The 17,372-nt window shown below is 37.0% G+C and overlaps 1 protein-coding gene across 1 annotated transcript; it reads right to left on the bottom strand.

Annotated features, from left to right (window-relative positions):
- Positions 1-245: 245 nt before the first annotated feature.
- On the bottom strand, positions 246-9,407 carry FAM174A (family with sequence similarity 174 member A). The gene is made up of 3 exons (XM_064735736.1): positions 9,033-9,407; positions 4,278-4,412; positions 246-803 (listed from the first exon to the last, which is right to left on the bottom strand). The coding sequence occupies exons 1-3, from the start codon at positions 9,341-9,343 to the stop codon at positions 782-784; spliced, it is 468 nt and encodes a 155-aa protein (XP_064591806.1). The 5' UTR covers positions 9,344-9,407; the 3' UTR covers positions 246-781.
- Positions 9,408-17,372: the final 7,965 nt, after the last annotated feature.

Genomic DNA, 17,372 nt, shown 5'->3' on the forward strand with positions numbered 1-17,372 from the left:
CAAAGGCTTACCTCTGCTTCACTACTGGTCTGAATACTGACATCACACAGCAAGATCCTAAAGTCACTGAGCCACATCTGTCCACACAAGTTGAAGACAGATCTCACAAAAAATTAACTCAACAGTTGCAATCAAGAATCTCCACAGCAAGAAGATGTTGCAATACCATGTTTTGCATAATTATATAAATATCCCAAGTATCCTTAAAATGTATAGTGTTGGAGCATCATACTAAATGCTAGGAGCACTGTAAACACATTTTATTTTTTCACTGAAGTTTACATGAACAAAACATGTTAATTCAGTTGTTTAAATTCTCAACACAGAAGGCAGTGGTTTGGCTTTTTATTGGTAAACAATAAATCATCTACTCAATTAAAGTCATGTTCTAACAATTCTGAGAAGTTCCACAGTGGCTTTATTTACTTACAATTTAATATCAGAAGAAAAAATTAACATTCCAAGTTACTGTAGGAAAAAAGTGTATACCATGCTTAATGGCATACAAGACTTCTAACAAGCAAAAAATACCCTGTTTTACAAAGATTCTCCATTTTAAATAGGTTTTTATCTTATCACAGTTAGTACTCTCTCCCCCTAAGCTACATATTGAGAATCTCTATATACAAAAAGATACAACAAATTGATACATTACTTATTGCAAGATATTAAGGATGCCAAAATACACAAATTAAATTAGTTCCCCCCCACTTGCATACCCTCTTGCTTCTTATTTCTCCCATGAAGCAGTCTCCTTCTCTGGTTCTAAGATTAAGTTCTTTCAATGAAAGGCACGTACTTCTCTACAATAGAAGAAACAGATGCATTAATCTGAATGCCCTGTTTCAAGGTGAATTTAGCCTACATTTTTAAAGATGACACATTATGAAAGAACCCAGAGAGACATGACATTTTATCATTAAATTTGACTGGAAAAACTCATAGTTACCATATTACTGTGAAGCAAAGTACCATAAACCTGCATTCATTTAACCTTTCCAAATAGAGAGAAAACTCATTTACAAAAATAAAAAGGGATTTACCATGATGAATGTATTTTTGAATCCTCAAGGCTCCTGAGTTCCTACTGAGCTCTGGCAAGTCTTAGTAGCATTTCAGTTATGGAATACAGTTATGGAATAAATTGAGTAAATTTCTCTCCTTGTGACTTGCAGCACTGAGCAAGTAGGTTCTATGTGAAGTCATAAAATGAGGATTGTAAACTAGTAGTGTGATATAAATTTGAAAAACAAACATGTGCTAATAGTATACTGTTCCTCTGTTAGCACGTATGTAAAGTTGTATTCGAGAGACCAAAGGCCAGAATTTCACACTTGGGCATTTAATAATAAGCTATTGAGCAAACTGGCTAAACCCCACTGTTTTGGTAAACAGCTGCATCACAGAGACTATTAACACGGATGATGATGACAGTGGGAGTACACTTAAATTGTGTCTATGCTACAGCGGAGGGCAGTGGGGACGGGACCTTTTTTCATACAGCTCTGAAAGAAAACAGCAACCCTTGAAAGCAGTAATGTATCTGGACACCAGTATACTAACATTACTATGGTGATTTTTAGGAGAGAAGCCAGTTTCTCTACCTAGTCCTGCAAAGGGTCTAATACAGTTAACAGCTAACCCAAAATAAGCCTACAGGGATTTCTAATATAGGCATACTATTTAGAGTAGAGTATTACCTTAAAAAAAGCTTAATATTTGCAAGCAAGAAAAATGAAAGCAGACCAGGTGCCACTACAGTCTTTTAACAGGTCACAAAGAAATTAGGAATAAAGACATATTTTATATATAAAACAATACTTTTATATATATACCAAAACTTGACTACTTTGGTGTTACTAACAAATATAAATTAACATGGAGATAAGAATTTCCTGTAACTGCTATGTTTTTTGGTGCCTTCCATTACAAGGGAAAGAAACTTAAGCACTAAATCAGCTCAACTGTTGAGTCTAAGTAGAGTAACATTGCAACTGTTCTTTACTTAACAAAGCACTAAACTCAAAAAAGTTTCATTTACCAAAAGCCTCTCTTCCTTGTTCCCAGGTTCCAGGCCTGACTATGTATTTAAGCTATCTTAAAAAAACCCCAATCAACCATAACTCTGAATTACTATAAATGTCAGAACAAAGTGTAATGACATCTCCCAAAAATATGTGAGTATCATTTTCATGATGTTGTCCTCAGCATCAAGTTTCTTTGCGTACTTAGGCATTTTGTATTCCCTTTGGCCATTGTACTTAAGCAGCAACGTGAAGACTGATTACTAAGCTTCAATTCAGATGCAAAGAGGTTGAAACAAGGGTGCAATAAATTAACTTTATAAAGTACATTCCCAATCAAGATTAAAAAAATAAAAAAATTCAAGCACTCTAGTTTTCAAACTATCCTCCCAGCAATGATGGATGTATCTTTGCAAAGTTTGAACACCATTTTATCAAGGTGCTGTACAGAGATTTGTGGAGTAAATTCACATTGTTCAGCCCTGCTTTCTTCCTACCCATGAACACTACTTCAAATAAAAAGTAGCTCTTAAAATTTTATGAGCTTCTCCCCATAAAAGAGAACACAGGAAGGTATCAATATACAAAAACAGAGAAAATTCACCATCTTCACCAAATCTAACTGAAGTCCTTGTTTTCCTGAGTTCCCAGTATCAAAACAAGAATTTCAATAATTTAGGCACAAACTTTCAGAGCACTATTGAAACAACAGTTTAGATACTTCTACTATTAAATACTTCAACAAATTTTTCTTCTCCTTCAAAATGAAGTGTTTAGGAAACAGGAAGGCAGAAAAATCAGAAATAGGGTCTCCGAAAGTTGCAATTGTGTAATACTGTTTGTTAATGATGACTAGCTAGATTATCATTTTACTTCCTGCTAAAAAATATAGCTGATACTCCTGTAAATAAGCATTTATAAAGAGTATCACGTTAACTTGTCAACAAATACCTTAACGTCAACAAGTATGCTGAATTACAAGAGAAGCTAAAAGATTTAAGGAAGACATTGAGGGAATTCTTGGATATAATGTGACAATTAGCAATTATATTTTACATATGTGTGAGTGTATACACATATGTAAATATATATATTATATATGTATAATATATATATATGTACTGGAACAAGACTAGTAACAAAGGGTAATGATAAATGTCACATAATTATAAAATGCAGAGGAATGCTAAGTACAGATACTATAGCTATTTTAATCTATTGTATGGGAGAGAAAAAAACAAGAGAGGCTTCAACTTATGAAAACAATTAAATCAGAAAGATATAAGGCGACAAAGGCGACAAAGTTAAAGAAGACTGAACATTTCTCTTCAAGTGCCGGAACTGCATACAAATTTCCTCCTGATAAACTGTAGAACACCTGACTCAGTACTCCAATACTTTTAATCCGAGACATCATGTATTGCATTTATCCAACTTGCTTGAGATTTGAATGATTTCACATTAAGCAGTGTGAATCAATTACTTGCTGTGACTGGAAGAACTCATCTGATCTCTTCTGATACTTGACAATAGTCAAATAGCCCTTACTATGAGCTATGACAATCCCATCAACTATTTTTCCTGCATCTTCACACATGCAATGTGATGGCATTACTCAATAAGGAAAAATTTAAGTATGAATTGCATAAATTTAAATTTTAATTTATTATGTTTAAGGACACTAAGGAAACAGAATGAAAGCTCAAACAAAATTTGGGTTTGGAAGTTCAAACAAAATACAACAAAATCTTCCTGTATCTACAAAATTTCCGAGAATAGCTTAAGAACATGAATCTTTCAGTGCAGCAGTACCAAATGTAAAATCTGGTGCAGGATCATCACCAACTGCTGACTACCTTAGCCATAAGAAAGCAGAATGAAGCAAAGCTGCTTGAAGCAGAACTCATAGGTGAAAATACACAGGAAAAACTGAGGAGCATTTAAATTAGGGAAAAAAAAAGAAAAGAGAAAGATAAAAGCTAGCTGTTGACTTAACATTAACTTCAGCGACACTCTTTGTAACAAAAATATCCTACCTTCCTCCGCATTTCTCTGGAACCCACATGTTGAAGACAAATGGTGTTTATCTTCTTGCCCACTAAATTCTTGCCCATTTAAAATTCAAGTGATCTTGACAGCCCTTCTCCAACTATGCATATGAAACACAGTAGTGAGCTTTCTCAGAGAAACTGCTTATCACCCACACTCTTTCCCTTCTATGGCTAGAAGTACACTCAGGTTCTAAATACAAACCTTCGAGGATGGCTGGCATCAAACAGTGTTGTATCATCATCATCATCATCTTGTTCTAATGGGGTCAGCTCCATGTTTTCTATGTTCATATCCAAAACTCCATATCTTCGGGTTTTTCTATTTTGCCTTCTGAGCCTGAAAAGTATTTTAGAACATTCAAGTAACGTAAATATTTTGCTACTTTCTGATCCAAAAATGTAAAATATTGCTACAGTGATAATTAGTGTAAGTTTTCTAAAACCTATGATAAGCGTACACACTTATCTCTATGAAATTCAGAGGTCAGAAAATTTAAGTGTCAACAGTTTACATGAAATTATTAAGGCCACTAAGAGTGTCATCTGTAGTTTTATACAGGATTAATGCAGTGAATACAAAATGGCACATAGCATCTAAATATAAGAGCCACATAAAAAAATATGCAAAAGCATACTTCAAACATATTTCTACTGAGAAAAAAATTGCCTTGCTACATATTTTCTACGTGTCTTACACATGTGTAAATAATAGCAGATCAAATCAGGTAGAAACCAAACACAGCTATATAGCAAAGCTATAACTTGTAACACAAGTAATGGCTGACACTAGAAATTTTTATTATAATTTGTGAAGTTTTTTATAGATATCAAGTTTTAAAAATTGCCTATAATTACACTTTTGAATAAGACAGAACTTGTAGAGTCAATGTCTTGTCTGCTTCACAAAGTATGGAAGGAAGAGGCAGTAACTCATGTTTCAGGATTAAGGCACAGTGCTTATCATAGACAAGCAGACTGTGTGCATCTGCTTTTGTCACTCTCCACTGTTTTGCTGCATGGGCTGGGATCCCATGTGCATCAGTCACACAATGAACCATTCCATTTGACTTTCCAGAACTACTCTTTAACTCATGGAACAAGCTTTGCTCAAGTTCCAGAGCTCAGACCAGTAGCCACTCACCAAACACTGTGCAAAGACATCTGTTTACAGAATGCTGACAGAGTCATTTTCAGTAACTGGCTAACAATTACATGAAAGCTATAGGACTTAAAAAAAAGGGAAATAATTTGTGTCTAGGTACTTAGTGCTAAACACAAAGGTGGTAACAGGTCATTCATTTAGAAAATCCAGAATTTGCAACCCCAAGCTAGGGGCCTACCAAACATGTTTACAACATTCAGGAACTTCAACACAGAGTATTTCTGAGCGAATATAAAAAAAATTACTAATATATTACAATATTCCAGTATTGCTATAATACTACGCATAATACATTATATTATTGTATATTGTGCATAGTGACCTCTCTGTCCCACATTTAGGGAGCATTTTACCTATCTTGTAAGAGGTATCAAATACAATACTGAGATTCTCAGCTTCCAATCCTGTCCTGAAACTCCAGTCCACCTTGAAAGAACACACAACAGCATTCAATCTTGGTTTATCTTTTCACTATACTCCAAACTATAAAATATATCTCCTTTTGGAATTGAGAAGTAAATGTAACCTTGTAAGAATGGGAAAGAGATAAAGTACATACCATTCTTCAAAGTTCTCAAATTTCTGATGTTATAAGAAATAATCAACACGGCCATTTCCTCCACTCTCAACTGACATGAAAATGCAGCAACTATTATCCCAGGCATTTAACTGCTTTAGACCAGAACAAAATACCCAGCTTTTTCATTTAAAGCTGACTACTACCAAAACCAAAATTTTCACCTTTCAGTTCAAGACAAAGTCCCTTCCAAGTTCTTCATTTATTTCATCTGTTCTTTATTCCTCAACATAGAAAGAAGTTGTACACTACAAAGCACCAAGTAGAACAAAATTCTAAAACTTTTAAGATGACAGTATGATGAAAAATAGGGTTGTTTGTTACATATTGTGCCTTTTGGTTTTCACTAAAGTAGAGGTTAAGCAATTGGAACTAGGACAAGCATTGTGGATATCCTAGCAGATAAGAAACTATTTTAAACACACACACAAAAAAAGAAATTAAGAAGAGGTAGTACATGCTACTCATACAGTCAGTATTTCTGTCAATCTCACTTTACATTTTACCTTTTTCCCTTAATGGGTTAAAATGGAAAGTGAGTTGCTACTGTGATTTGAGAGTGACCTAAGACAATCATAGCAAATGTCTAGACGGTAGAAAAAGCAAATAAAACTTATCACAAAGCTCTCACAGATTTTAGATTCAAGCAAATCCTGTTGATAAAAGATACACTAATTACTTGAGACTCAAACCCTTCTCTATCTAAATAGTTGTTTAAAAATTACAGCAACAGGAATATTGGAGATGCTTATGCAACATGCATGTATGCTCACAGCCATGAATCTAAAGCAGTGTCCTGAGTGTTAACAAAAGATCTTCTACTCTGTAACTGTCAACTGCTCAGTTGGAAGGGACCTACAACTACTATCAAGTCAACTGCCTGATCAACCCAGAATTTAAAGCATGATACCATGGGTATTGTCAAATGCATCTTAAACACTGATCCCCTTTCTAAGAAGCTTGTTCCAGTCATTGACCACCCTACCAGTAAAAATATGCTTCCTAACGTCCAATTTATACCTCTCTTGGTGCAACTATGAATCATTCCCATGCATCCTGTAGATGGATGTCAGCAGGAAGGGATAAGCATCTCCTTCCTCAGGGACCAATGGAACCTCAGGGAGCAATGAGGTCACCCCTCAGGCCTTTTCTATTCCAAAGTAGACCAACTCAATCCTCAGCCGCTCCTCAACAGGACAGGCCTTCCAACTCTTTAATCAGCTTGGTTCCCCAGTCTGGTTGTATTCATGTGCCTTGGTGTGCTACTTACTCTGCACACCGTTACTCACAAGGAGGCCATGACAATGTTGAATAAAGTTGGACAATCTCCTCCCTTGACTGTTTGGTTGTGCTTTGTGAGAACCACCCAAGGGTGAAATTGCCCTCTTGGCTGCCAGAGCACATGTTGGCTCATATTTGAGCTTGCTGTCAGCCTGAGATCCCTCTATGCATGGCTGCTCTGCAGGCGCTTCTCTCCCACATAAAACTAGTGTCCTGCGTTTGTTCTTGTATATGTCCTGCCACTGGTAAATGCCCAATGCGCCAATCTATCTAGATCCCTATGCAAGGCCTCTCGCGCCTTGAGAGAGCCTACTGCACCTCCCAGTTTGGCATCATCCGCAAAGTTGCTAATTGCCAAGAGTACTGAGCAAAGCTGGCCCTGGAACTGAGCACTGAGGAGCAACACTGGTGACTGGGCACCAGCCTGATGCACTGCTCCTCACTACAACCCTATGAGCCCCATCATTCAGCTCTCTCTTCTACCAGTGTACCGCAAATTTACTCACCCCACAGCGGCAGAGCTTGTCCAAAAGGATACTGTGAAGAACAGCACCAAAAGCCTTACTCAAATCCAGAAATGCTACACTCATTTTCTTCCCTTCATCCACTGGGCTGGCAGATTGATAGAAATTTTGCAAAAAGTTTTTGTCTTACAACAAGATAATGTCTTCATGCCAAGGAAACCTATCCGATAAAATGGGTCATTTGCACTTAATCCTTATACTTCTTATATAACCACTGCAAGAACATTTCAGCTACAAGTTCAAATTCAAAAATATACAATTTACCTATTCTAAAGTTCAGAAGCAAGGTGCCACAGAATTACAGAATAATGTGAATAAAGTAAAGCTTCCAGTTTACAGTAGCACCTAGAAGGCAGCACTCCAGTTGCAAATGCAGAACAGCATCCTACTCCCAAAAACCAGAATATCAAGTAACTACCACTCATCCAGAAAATAATGACAATAGATGATCATTTTCCTCTCCAGCTCCTCCAATTACAGACTTTTATGTATTTATTTATTTGGCCTTTCAACAGTACTACTCACATCTCCAAATCCAACAGGCTGGTGTTACAAGACACACTAACACCGATAAGTGCCCTCAAGGCTTCTCAAGAGTGATTTGCAAGATGCATGGAACAATCAAAATATCCTAGTTTACTTAGACTGCATATCTTATTACATGACATACACAAAACAGTCCTTCAACTGCCTTTCTAAACTAAATGATGCAGATATTAGACACAACGGGTATATCTAAATGTAATGAAAAGTACATGGAGAACTTGCTCCATAACTGAGGTGCTTTATGCATAATCATACATTTGGGCATTGCTCTGAAGAATTCAAGTTATTAAAGCATGAGAGAGAGAAGTAAAACTACCAGGACAAAAAAAAAAAAAAAAATACAGGGACAAACACTGTGCAAAAGCACATTGAGCTACGTAGAGAGTATTTTCCATGAGAAACAGAAAGGCAGCTAAGTGATAGCAAGCTTCATAAGCTTTCTTTAAAAGACACAAAATAGGTTAATTTAACTGTGAAAGAAAGCATAGAAGAAAACTGTTTATTGACAAAGTAGGGGAGGACAACTTTGGTAGTTTGGCGATACAGAAGTTTGCAAACTGGTCAAAAATCACTCTAAGAACAAACAAAGTAAATTTAGGTGGGCTGACGGATGCCAGCAGTGACAAGTCCACCCGGAGGGCACAGGATGGAGACGGGAAAGGCCCAACAATGATGCGCGACTCTCGGCGACGTGAGCCGAGCAGACCGAGCTGCTCCCCGCCCACACCGGGAAGGCGGTACCGGCAGCTTCCCAGAGCAGTCGGGCGCTACTGACCGGCCCCTCAGGAGGCGCGGGGCCGACACGCTCCGCAGCCCCCGCCGCGTAGCTGCGGCCCCCGCGCCCACACGCCCGCTCACCGCCCTCACCGCACGGTCCGGATCACGAAGTAGACGATGAGGGCGGCGCTGGCCAGAACCAGCACGGACAGGGCGCGCTGGGTCATGGGCTGGCCCTGCTCGGGCGGCGCCGACACCTCGGCCAGGCGGCTGCTGCTGCTACTACTGTTGCTGCTGCTCCGCGTGGAGGCCCCGCCGGCCGCCTCCGTTGAGCGTGGGGAAGCGGTGGCGGCGTCCCGGGGGCGAGGGGCCGCAGCCTCCGCGCAGCGGGCGGCCTCCAGCAGCACCAGCAACACCAGCAGCGGCCCCACCAAGAGCTGCGGTAGCGCCGGCGACCGCATCTCCCCCTGCCTCCCGCCCACTACGGCCGCGCAGTGCGGCTGGGCCCTGCCGCCGTCAGTGAGGCCGCCGGAAGCGGAAGCTTCTCCATTCCCTCTCCGTGTCGCTATTCTTTCGTGGGCCCCCCTCTTTTTCTCTGGATGGTCAGTCGCGCTTGGGGGCGAGTGAGGGGCTATTTGGAATGTAACAAATTTAAGGCGGGATAGTTTTTTTTTAACCAGTCCTCTGTTTTACCCTGATTCTATGTTCAAAAGAACAGAAATTTTATAACTGACTTTAGTGAAAGCAGAAATGTTAAAGAAACTTCCCAGTGTGACCATTTACGAGACTCCCTGGCAGCCACTTCCCAATGTCGCCTTCACATGGGCGGCTCCAGTGGCCCGATGTGTCCTCGCTTATCTCCTCGCATGCCCCACTCACGCAATCAGACTGGATTTCCCACAGCAGTCTCAGGTGTCTTGTTTGTTGACGGTGCAGGACCTGGTCCTCCGATACTACCGAGCTACCTGCAGCAGACATATTCCTCAACAATGAAGCAAAAAACAGGTTTGGAAAGTGTCCTGAAAACTCTTAATTTTTGCTTCAGCTGTGTTCAGTGGTGGAAAGATCAGGAAAGGTCTAGACGGACCACAACTGAAGGTGATGGAGCAGTCAGTGTATTACAAAGGCAATGAACATGGATGTCAAGACCCTGACTTAGGGTGATGCTACAGAGTAACTCTCCATGAATTTTATTGCTCTTGTGTCTCATTGTTCCTCAACTAAACGCTGTCCCGATAGAATAGAATCCTTTAGCTGCTAGAATGCATTGTAAGATTCTTTTTATTGGCTTGTTTGGTTTGTTACTGTATACTTCAGCAAAGATTTCAGGGGTATAGTGTGCCTACAGAATAAGAACTCTATATTGGTGGTCAGCTCTTTGGCATTTGTCATGATGTGAATGGGAATGTATAAAATGCCAGAGTAGCAAAGAAGCCTTGTGCAGATATATACTGCAATTGAAGTAACGGGCAACAACCAGATTTTGTTCAGATGCAGACTCATTATCCCAGTGGCCTTAAACTTAACTGTGTATCAATTATATTGGGTTATATAAAATCACATACAGATACTGTGAAAATAGTGATTAGTTTACTTATTAACAAGTTAACAAGTTTAGCATTGCATTAACTGAGAAAACAGATTCACGGTCTTGTGTCACACAATTAGTGTGAATTTGGAAAGCGTAAAACTGATTTAAGTAGTATGTGAGACATTAAACTATCACATGTCTCCCCCTTGAAAAATGGCAGACCTTTAATGGGAATAATGTTTCAGACTATATGAACAACAAATTTTGCTGAAGGTGCCGTAGGGATGGAACATGTGAATAAGCTTCTGTGATAGCTTTTTACAAGGTTTATGACTTCAACAGAGCTTGACTGATTCAGGTCTTCCTACTGCCAATATGTATCACCCTGCTTCTATCCTATTAATTACCGTGAGATATATTTTCTCTTGACAAGTCCAAGCAACTTATTTGCAGCACAGGGACAAACAACAGAGAAAAGTGTTACATTCAAAAGAAATATTCTTCTTAGAAAGACAGTCACTGATGTTAAATTGTCCTATAGAAATGTCCTTGATGCATGGACTGTGTAAAGTCTAACAGTGCTGGGTTGCTCACTTAGGATGATACAATGAAATACAGTGTTGTAAACTGCATGTTAGATGCAAAGCATTAGGGGAAAAGAAAAGAGGATTGCCTTGGTCAGTAAAAATTATGGCAGGGCAATATTAGTGTTTTAAAATGCCTTCTTGGCAAAACCATCGTCCTTAAAACCAAGAGTTCTAGTGGGGAAAGTTGTTTTTTGAAGATTTTTTTTCCCCAAATCAGAAGCTAGTGCTCTTAATAATCAGATTAAGATAGCCTTTGAGTTTTCAGATAGAAACTATAAAAGTAGAGCAATTTATGTTCTTTATTTTGAAACAAAAAGAATTAATGAAGTCCTTGAATATTTAATTGTTTCTTTAATCTGGGGGAGGGGTGGAGGTTGTTTAATTGTTGAAATGCATAGATTTATTCAGTATTCAAGTCAGGTATTAATACAAAACACTTGTATCCAAAAAATTTGAATGCAAAAATTGCTTCAAGAGAGCTATAAGAGAATTTTTTTCATGAAGTGTAACGTAAACCTGTGTGTAAAAACGAGCAATCATTTTTAGATATTTTTAGAATTCCGGACTATTAGTAATTGTCTAACTTATTGGTTAGAGACAAAGTAATGAAATAGAATTTTTAAAAATTGTGATGTTCTGTGATCATTATAGTATACAGCATGTGACTTTGGGTTATAGTTCCCCATTCTGAGTTAAAATGTAGAACCTTTTTCACTTACAAAAGGAATATGAAACTTTCTTGTCTTACACCTAAACGGAATAATTTGAGTGCCAGTGAAAGACCTTGAAACAGTTAGACAGTTACATTGTCCGTTATTAAAAATAATGGAGCTTACTTGAGTTTTACTTTGAGAAAAGTAAAAAAGTAAAAAAAAACCTTCCTTTTTTTTTTTTTTTTCACTTCCATCAAACAGACCTTCCAGATTAATTGGAAGAGCACATAAATTACTTTACACAATTATTTATTATTTGAGTGTCAAGAATGTCTGAGGTCTTCTCATCAGAAAATGAAACAGTACTTTGGAGAAAGACACTTAAGAGCTCTGTATATTTTCCATTTTTCTTGTTTAACTAGTTGAACTAAAATGTCATTTTATGGTTCCTGATACTTGTAGCACCAAAGAGCAACACATCTATTTCCTTTTCTCTCACCACTATAATTCTGTCTGTATCGTAGAATATTCTGTGTTGGAAAGAGCCTACAAGGATCATTAGGTCCGGTTCTTAAGTGAAAGGTCCGTATGAGCATCAAACCCACAACCTTGGTATTTGCTAACACCACTCTCAATTGCAAGTTGTTTGTTTTCATCCTTTATGAAGTCCTTGTGGAATGACTTTCCACTGATTTTGAGAAATGAAGACATTAGAGGTGAGTGCACTTCTCTGCTCTATAGAAGGTTATCAAGGACCATGCTGCCTGCTGGCCCTGTAAGCCATATTAAGCCCTTAAACCCTGAAACTATCCAGTTCTTTAGGTCTCTAAATCATGTTCTATTCTCTATTACTTATGCTGTCTGAGGACATCTTTGTCCAAATGTATCTTGTGAGAAACACCAATCACTGGTTTTAAAATTTTAAACTTTAATAGTAATAAAATGGTTTTTAAAACAGTAATAACAATTAGAGCAATATGAGCAAACTCAATGCACAAAGTTAAGACAATAAAGGACAATAAAAAAGGAAAGAATTAAGCATGTCTGGATGCTTCATGGGCATTAAGCCCCCAAAAAGCATACCTGCTAACAAAGGGTTAAAAAGCAGCAGCCTGTTGTATATTCCTATATCTCATACATGAAGCAAACATTCCTTTTGAACTAGGGATTTTTCTGTTTATTTTCAACTTCTTCCCCCTTCCTCTTGTAAATCATTGTTTGATTCCTCATAGTCTGGAAGGAGGTGGAAAGAGTGGTTCTTCCTGATAAAGAGGCAATAATTCTTCTCTGGGATTTTAGTGTCTTGTTGCAGTTATCTCTGTGTGAAGAATTTCTCGATTATCTTATCTGTTCCTTGAGCTAGTTACAAAAAGTATTTTACATCACATAGTTTCTATTTTAATATTGGGTTATAGCCTAAAACTATATTTACCACACTACTTGAAAAGGATTAATACAGTACTACAAATTAATACAACATAGCACATTTAGTATTCCTTTTAATATTTGCAAAGAGCCAATCATATGATATATATTTTTCACATATCTATAATTACCCTTGTAGAGATCAGAAGTCTTTTTGAGTAATCATTTAAAAAACCTCAGTCAAGTACTTTTCTGTTTAATGACTCTTCCCCTGATGATATGCAAACTAGCTGTAGACTGTTGCAAAACTGCACAGTATGCTCTGCAAAGAATTTACAACTATACTTTGTAAACTTTTCTAAGAAAAAATTTGTTTTATATTTAAAATGAATAAATAATTAATATATTTATATATTTATTATATTATTACTACAATATTATATTATATTTATATAATATATTTAAAATGAATAAAAATTCATTTTATATTTGTCTATGATTGATACTTGACTGCTTTTGAGAATGCAGCTGAGTGCCTTTTTAGATAGGTGCCTTTAAAAAATAGCCTAAGCTATTTAGGTCTACATAATTGTTATTTGAAATGTCTTCATTTGCTCTGCACAAAACTAATTGAGCTATTTTATTTAAAGAAAACTTTGTGAAAAAGATAGTATGATTTCCTGAACATGAAAGTGGTATCTACAATGTGAAGGTAAGAAATACTTTGAAAGCTGAAAAATACTGCCTAAAACCAGGTTTTGAATGGAATTCTGATGCTGCACATAGATGTACCCCAGAGGAGATATGGAATGGCACATCCTATACCTATGCAGTTACAGAGCCAGGGACTCCTATTCTATTCTATTCTATTCTATTCTATTCTATTCTATTCTATTCTATTCTATTCTATTCTATTCTATTCTATTCTATTCTATTCTATTCTATTCTATTCTATTCTATTCTATTCTATTCTATTCCATTCCATTCCATTCCATTCCATTCCATTCCATTCCATTCCATTCCATTCCATTCCATTCCATTCCATTCCATTATAGTCTAGTCTAGTCTAGTCTAGTCTAGTCTAGTCTAGTCTAGTCTAGTCTATTCTTTGTCCTTTTCATGGTATTCCTACACAAAATGCTTATCATAAATAAAATAGTTTATTATATTTCTCTGTAAGTTTTTGCCAAAATGCCTTGAAGGCACTAAGAAATCCCATAATGTTTCGCATTATTTTTTCATGTTTGTCTATTATCTTTTGGTCTTGTGGTACCAAAGGGCTCTGACAGTGCCAGGATCAATTACCTGTGCCCAAGAACATGAAATAATTAAGAGAGAGGCAAAACATGCTACTTAAAAAAACCCCCGAAACTTTATGCTTTTTATTTTAAGTAATAAACATAGATTTAAGGTAATAAATAATAAACATATATTTTAGATTTATTATTTTAAGATATTTAAATAACAAACAGATTTTAAACAATAAACACAGATTTATTAACACATAAATTAGTGTTCTTTTAGGAATAGAATTTTGGGGTGAAACTTGCTAGTAAAAGCAGTGCAATTTTTTTTGCATTTTAAGGAGAGGAACAATAAGAATTAACAATAAATTTTTCTCTTTTTATTGTGCTTTTGTAAAATTGAGCTGCCCAATAGAGTCTGCTTTAATTATACCAGCTAGTTGCTGAAGGCAGACAAGCTACTTTAATTGGTTTCAAAGAAGGAATAATTTTATATTGGCACTGAACACAGCTCGATAGAAACTTTCTAACACAGTTTTAAGTATTAGAAAGCATGCATTCTTTAAGACAACTTGCTGGACACAAGGAACATTTTCTTCTAGTCTTGTGTAACCAAAGACAGGCAAGTCAGGCTTTTTGTTACACATATTGTTTACATATTTATCAGGTATCTATTGTAGAAACAGGCAATCCCCAGCCAGGGAATAATGTGCTTTGACTCCATGATTCAGAAAAGCTGAACAAATGCTTTATTAAGCTATACTATATGACACTAATACTTTACAAAATTACATACTAAAGATATACTATACTAAAAGGACACTATATTAAAAAGATACTAGAGAATACTATACTAACGAAAAATCCATGACCGTCTGCAGACAGTCACAACACAGCTTTGACCCAACTGGCCAAGGAATCAAGACAACTTTCACCGGTGTCCAATAACCAAATCACTCCATAACACATTCCACATGTACAAAACAACAGGCACAATGAATAAAGGTAAGAATTGTTTTCTCTTCTTCTCTGAGGTTCTCGCTGCCTTCCTCAGGAAAAATCCTGGGAGAGAGAATTATGTCTCTCCCTGTTCAGAGATTGTGAATACCACACGTATCCTTGCTTGCTAGATTTATATTTGTTGCCCTGTTTTGCATAGTTCCATCCCTATCTGAAGTCCTTATTTGATCCTCAGGGGTCTCTTTCAGGGTCTCTGGCAATGTTTGATGACCAAATTGTGGTGTCTGCTGGTTGACCACTAGTTCTGAGCAAGCACAGTTTGTTTCCAGCAATTTGCAAGGCTGTTTTTATCTATCTGTGCTCCCAGAGCTCAGCCCACATCCCCGGAACTTCTCCAAGATTGTTCTGCAATGTGAACAGCATTCTGTTACTTATTAGGCCATGGGATGTAGCAATGTACCATTTCCCTTATCAATATACAACAAAATTTTTAAAAAGTGGCTTATGGCACCAATAAATTTACTTAAGGATTTTCAAATTACTTCTTGATACTGGTCCAAGATAATGCTTCTTTGGCAAGTTTTCCTCTACAATGGTATCTTTTGGTATTCCAATGAACATTTTTTTTTTTCATTATTCTCGTATTTATCTTCAGATTTAACAGCTTCCAAGAGAATCTAGACTATCTACCTACAGAGGAAAGCCAGAAGGAGTCCCAGCTTGTATCATGCATTATAGGTGCCCTTCTTTCATGTTCCCATGCTTCTTTTATTTTAACTGAATTGATCCAAATCTGTGATACCTTCATGTTTTGAGCCTGTGGACCATTGCAGTCTCTTCCTCTTTCACAGAGACACTGTAAACTTCCTAGAGGCACTCTGCCCCTCAGCTGAAGTTAAATCATGTTGCTACCAAGCACTGTCTTCTGCAGCGCTTTGTGAAAATCTTTTCCTCTCTTCCTCAGAAATAACAGCTCTGTCCTGAGCAAGTGATTAGCAAAAGGACAAAAATGCTCCAGTAGAGGGAGCACCGTGAGTGCCATATGTTGTTTATTCTTAATGACAATAGCTCATTTCTTTTCCAGGCTGCTCTGGTGTACACAGAGACTCACCTGTACAGATGTGCTACACCTAGTAAAAGCTTTCTGCTTTTTATAGAACACATACTTCATGCACCTGTGGTAGTCCTGTCCCTTCCTGAAAGCCCTGAATATTCTCTATAAGGATGAGTGGCTTATGGCTGTTTCCTGATGCTGAAAGCATGTATGATGTCTGCTGTTGAAAAGGGTTGGAGATTAGGGCTTCAAAATAAACAGCATTTCTTTCCACTTTGATTACTTCTTAAAACTCTAATGTATCCATTTCACAGATTTACATTCATGACTGTCATTAAATGCCAGAAATTTCCTGATTAATTGCCACATTCAAGTATTCTCTAGGTTTGCATTACTCCTTGCCATTTAAAGTTATATGTTTTCCTATTTCTGAAACTTTGATGTTTTGATTGCTTGTATTTTTTCTTGCAAAAGTATCAAGAATCCAATATGTTGTGTCAGTGTTGAGGTATAGTATCCATGGCTTTAATACATTCCCAAAAGATGATTTTCATGAGATGGGAAACAAAGGGAAAAGAAAAAAGCAAACTAAAAATATATTCTCTGACATTTTTCTTGTTTTGTCAAAAAAGAGCTTGTTTTAAGAACAAAAAAAAAATACAACAGCCCTATCAGTTACAGAAATCTGTTTATTTCCTCTATGAAACTGTGGAATGGTAATACAATTTTCTGCTTAGAGCTCTTTAGATTATTTACGGAGAGTTAATTAAATCTCAGACACTTAGATTCTTACTATTATGCACACAACCAATTTACTTTAAAACACGCAAGATTACATGCTACTACTCTGAAGATGCAGAAAGTAGAGTTCATTATGAATTTTTTCTGTAATCATAGAACAAATAGTGGTCTTAAAAGACTAATTGGTTTAACAGCTAACTGGTTTTCAATATAAAAGTGAGTTAGAAATTTTTTCAAACACAGCTTATACTCATGAATCAAGTATCAAGAACCACAGTTTACAGTTGGACCTTTATCACAATTTACTCTTTGTCTTCAAAGACACGCTGAATGAAAAAGAGAAATTAAGAGCAGA

This window comes from Zonotrichia leucophrys, chromosome Z (genome assembly GCF_028769735.1).
Source record: "Zonotrichia leucophrys gambelii isolate GWCS_2022_RI chromosome Z, RI_Zleu_2.0, whole genome shotgun sequence".
In the NCBI taxonomy this organism is placed as follows: Eukaryota; Metazoa; Chordata; class Aves; order Passeriformes; family Passerellidae; genus Zonotrichia; species Zonotrichia leucophrys.

Bases quoted from the DNA above. Each gene is read 5' to 3' on its own strand.
- FAM174A (XM_064735736.1), bottom strand. From the start codon at position 9,343: ATGCGGTCGCCGGCGCTACCGCAGCTCTTGGTGGGGCCGCTGCTGGTG. The intron at 4,413-9,032 runs GTGAGGGCGGTG...AATACTTTTCAG, and splicing joins TTCGTGATCCGGACCGTGCG to GCTCAGAAGGCAAAATAGAA. The intron at 804-4,277 runs GTTTGTATTTAG...CTTCTATTGTAG, and splicing joins GATGCCAGCCATCCTCGAAG to AGAAGTACGTGCCTTTCATT.